Source organism: Echinops telfairi, unplaced genomic scaffold, assembly GCF_000313985.2.
Source record: "Echinops telfairi isolate 266 unplaced genomic scaffold, ASM31398v2 ScPeMD7_23;HRSCAF=83, whole genome shotgun sequence".
Classification (NCBI taxonomy): Eukaryota; Metazoa; Chordata; class Mammalia; order Afrosoricida; family Tenrecidae; genus Echinops; species Echinops telfairi.
The window spans coordinates 69,391,964-69,396,263 of record NW_022103920.1 but is presented as its reverse complement, the minus strand read 5'-3'; the positions used below and the strand labels follow the sequence as shown (position 1 = coordinate 69,396,263).

The window sequence follows — 4,300 nt, the reverse complement described above, 5'->3', positions numbered from 1 at the left end:
AGGGTGAACTGTAGTCAGAAATTGCCTAAGGAAACAATGGGCCATTGACCAGTACAACCTCTCTAGCCCCCGTGGGCTTAGTGGCTACAAGTTGGATTGCAATCCCAAACGTCACAGTTCGAAACCCCTGGCACTCTGCAGGAGAAAAACTGAACTTTCTACTCCCATAAGGAGTTACGATCGTGGAACCCAACAGGGGCAGTTTTACTCCGTGCTATAAGGGCCCTAGGCTTCAGAAGGGACTCGATGGTGGTGGCTTTCCTGGAAAGAGTGCCGTCTGATGGCACTGTCCAGTAAACGTTGGACTGCTAATGGCAAGGCTCGCAGTTTAAACTAGTGCTCCTCAGGGAAAGTTGAAGCTCTCTGTTCTAAGAACTATTTACAGTCTCAGAGGCCAACTATGGATGGCCATCTCAATGGCAGTGAGTCAGGCTCTCACGGGAGACCAAGAGGGCCCTCGGGCCCTCGGAAAGCCAGCCACTCCCCAAGACGTGGACACATTTACAGATTAGACTGTGTGATATTCACAGGCCTAATGCTAGAAGATAAGAATGTTAGCCTATTTCTGTTTATACATCTGTTTTCTTCCTTAAATGGAGGCTGTGGATGATATGTTGTCTTACTAAGTCAGAAGTTTAAATACACTTACCCAGAAGTTTAAATACCCCCATCCTGTACTTCTGAGGAGCCCTGGTAGCACAGGGCTTACGTCCTCAGCTTACACCACAAAGGCTGGCTGCCACCAACCAGTGTTAGAGAAAGATATGACAATCTGCTTCGTAAAGATTACGTCTTTGGGAACCTCTGAGGCAGTTCTACTCTCTCCTGTCGGATCACGATGAAACACAATCAGCTCAATGGCCTCAGGATGTTGTGCTTCGGTTTCATTTCTGATCCATACCCAATATTCAAGGAAGCAAGTCAAAAAAACCCAAACACTTATTAAAAGGGGAAAAAATATCACTTTGAGGACTAAGGTGTGCCTGATCCTACCCTTAGTACTTCCCACTGCCTCCTGTGCATAATAAGCAAGCTAGATCATGAAAAAGGAAGAGCAGGAAAGAATGGGTGCATTTTAATGACAGTGTTGACCAAGAGTATTAATACATCATGGACTGCCAGAAGAATGAACAAACAGGCTCTGGAAGAAGTAGAGCCAGGTTTCTCCTTGGAAGCAGCTGGCTCTGATACTCTGGATATGTAATCAGATGGGCCAGGCCCTGGAGATGAAGAGGGAAGGCCCCCAGGTAAACCACCAGTTGCTCCGCAGAGAAAGTTGCAGCTCTCTGTTCCAGGAACTATGTAGAAGCTCAGAGGCTGTCCAGATGGCAATGAGTCAGGCTCTCATGGGAGATCAGTGAGGGCCAGCATGCAGAGTGAAGGATTAGCAGGGGACAAAAAGGAAGACCCTCCACAGGAGGAGAAAGACTTCGGAGCCACTGGTGGTTTTGAACTGCTGACCTTGTGGTTAGCAGCCCAATTCATAAACCACTATGCAACCAGGGCACCTCTTCTTTATCATAAAGCTTTTGACAAAGGATTTTGTAGAAGTTACTGTTTCGGCTTATCTTACTGAAAGAACCAAACCCCTTCCAACTCGGTCTGTAAAGTGTACATCCTGTATGGCCCTTTGGATTCGGTCAGACAGAGCTTGGAAGGTGTGTCAGTCCATTTCTCATCTCTCTTTTCTCTCGACCACTTGAGGAATCAAATTCGTTTTCTCCACACAAACAAAGGGAAAAAGTTAAAGAAAAGAAGATCCTCGACAAGATGGGTTGACTCAATGGCTGACACAATGGGCTCCAACATCGCAAACACTTGTGAGGACGATGCAGGACCGGACAGTGTTTCCTTCTGCCTCAATTCTGAGTGCTTTGAGTTGGATCAGAATGGAGGGCACCTAGCAACACCCATTTACAGCTTCCGGTCAAATCATAAGCATTGGCAGTAGAGCCCCTCTGTCACATAGTGGCCAACATTACGAATCTCTTCCCTCACCTTTTTTCCTTGCCAATTGTAAATTTAGCAGAAATATATTTATAGTAACAAATATATATGGCGTAACTTCTCTGTTCAGTGCAAAGCAGTAAGAATCCAACTAATGAAATTACGGAGTTACAGTGTCCTAAAGGGTGGGCCCATAAGCGGATACTGCTAGTACAAACTCACCCTCACCGATGCCAGCTCCTAACGGCCCTATAGGACAGAGCAGAACGGCCTCTAAGAGTTTCTGACACTGTCACATTTTGCCAGAGTAGAAAGACTCATCTTTCTCACTCAGAGTGGTGGTTTCAAACTGCTGACCTTGCAAAGCACTTGCAAAATACAAAAATTGTGTTCACAGCCATTTTCCAATCTTCTGATAAAGTCACACTCATGTCTGTCTACAGCATGTTGTTTTTTTTTTTAATGTTTTCCTTCAGACAAATGACAAATGTGGCATTTTAGAAACTTTTATTCATTTCATATCCAAGTTCTGGGAAAAAATGGAAAAATTATATCATAGAGAATCATTCATTCATGATCACAGGTTATATTTAAGATTTGGATTTTTCTGGTATAAAATACGGATTGTTTGTTGTGTGCTAATATTCTAACCAGAGTACCGACATTACAGTAGGGAAGGCAAAATATTTGCAACTCCAGTTTAGCCCCTTCAAGCAAGCACTGAACTCTAATATTGAATTTTACAATTAAGATAGAGCACTCTCTCCCTAGGATGTCTCATTTTTTGCGGTGCCTGCTCTGGCTTGAAGTGTTGGCTTAGGTTAGGAGAAAATCACTTCCCAAGGTTTTCTACGATTTTTTTTTACGACTACTTCACTTGTTAGAAATACAAGATCTTGGTTTTCAGCGTGTGTGTGTGTGTGTGTGTGTGTGTGTGTGTGTGTGTTTCCCCTTAAACTTGGGCACAGAACTAAAACTAGGCAAACATACACTCAGCTCCCAACTGGAGCGAGCCGGTTTGTAAAAGAAGGTAACCGGCTCAGAGAATCGCTGGGTTGTTAGAGGGGTGTGCCCACTGGCACAGGACCTTACAGGGAGAGAGGCTGCACATTCAGGATGTTTACAAGTAAAAGTAGACGGTGGAAAAGTAGAACACATGGGCCCAGTGTCCTGCGAGCCTGGAGCAAGGGCAATGCCAAATAATTGCTCCTGCAGAAGGAGCCCTTTAGTGCCACACTACACAGTGGGGGGGGAGAGGGGGATAATAAATAATGAGCAAATGTTAATAATAAGGCAGCCCATCTAAAATAGGTAAGTAAGCTAACCACAGAGCTATTTATTTATCTAGACTTTTTTTGTTAAGTTCCATCCAGTCACCAGCGTTTTCGTAAACAGTGGGCATTGAGCTCGGTGCAGGCAGAATCCTGAGTTAAAGCGGCTGGGAGCACAGATCTGCGCAATTAGCAGAGAAATACAAATTGATGCCCAAGGGCAAATAAAAAAAAAGGGACCAGAGAAGGGCGGAGGGCAGGCTCCCGGCCAGCTGCTGCCAAAGTCCACCAACTTGTTTGACTTCATCTCCACGCACGGGGCACCAGGACTGAACTGGCCCGGAGGAGAGTGTTCGGCAGGACCGGAGCACCGAGTGGTGGGAGACCTACAGGCGTCCTACGCGGAGGCGTCCCCAAAGCCGGGGAACCGCACCCCCAAAAGGTCAAGATTAACCCAGTAAATTAATCGGCTTCTTATTTGGTCAGATGCTCAATCCCTGGGAGCAAAGAGGGTCAGCTGGAAAGGGGCGACCCTGTGGGGACGGGAGCGCCGCGATAACCTCCCAGTCCCGCCCGCTAGTCACCGTCCCCGGCCCGCGAGTGGCCACCCTTGCCCTGGGTGCCCTTACCCAGCCAGAAGTGCAGGCGGTAGGCGAAGCCTCGGCTCCCCTGGGCCGTGTGCAACACCAGGTAGGCATCCCCGACGTAGAAGTTGCCGTGGGCGCTCTCGGGCACCGGCACCAGCTCCAGCTTCTCCACCCTCCAGACCTGCAGCCCCGCGCGCCGGCCCGCGCCGGCGAACTCCGGGTGGTCCAGCTCCTGCGCCATGGCCGCCGCGATGTCGTCCCCAGACCTCGTTGAGCCCAGAGGGAACCTTCAACCAGAGGACTCTGGTAGCCCCGGCTTTATAGGGTTCTCGCTAAAGGGGGCGGGGCCCCAAACGGGAGGGGCCGAGAGCTTAGGCGGGTGTTGCTTCCAAGTTCACAAGCCCTTACCCTGGGGCGCAGGAAGATTGCTGGCAACAGGGGACTTCTGGAACCTCCTGGGAATTCCTGCTTCAAGGAAGAGCAGCAGTACTCAAA

General features: G+C 48.4%; 1 protein-coding gene across 1 annotated transcript in view; it reads right to left on the bottom strand.

Moving 5' to 3' along the window:
* SCIN (scinderin) overlaps window positions 1-4,046 on the bottom strand; it is an 85,906-nt gene extending 81,860 nt beyond the window's left edge. The window contains exon 1 of the mRNA XM_004702689.2: window positions 3,848-4,046. Coding sequence (XP_004702746.1) covers window positions 3,848-4,046 — 199 coding nt within the window. The remainder of the gene's footprint in view (window positions 1-3,847) is intronic.
* Window positions 4,047-4,300: the final 254 nt, after the last annotated feature.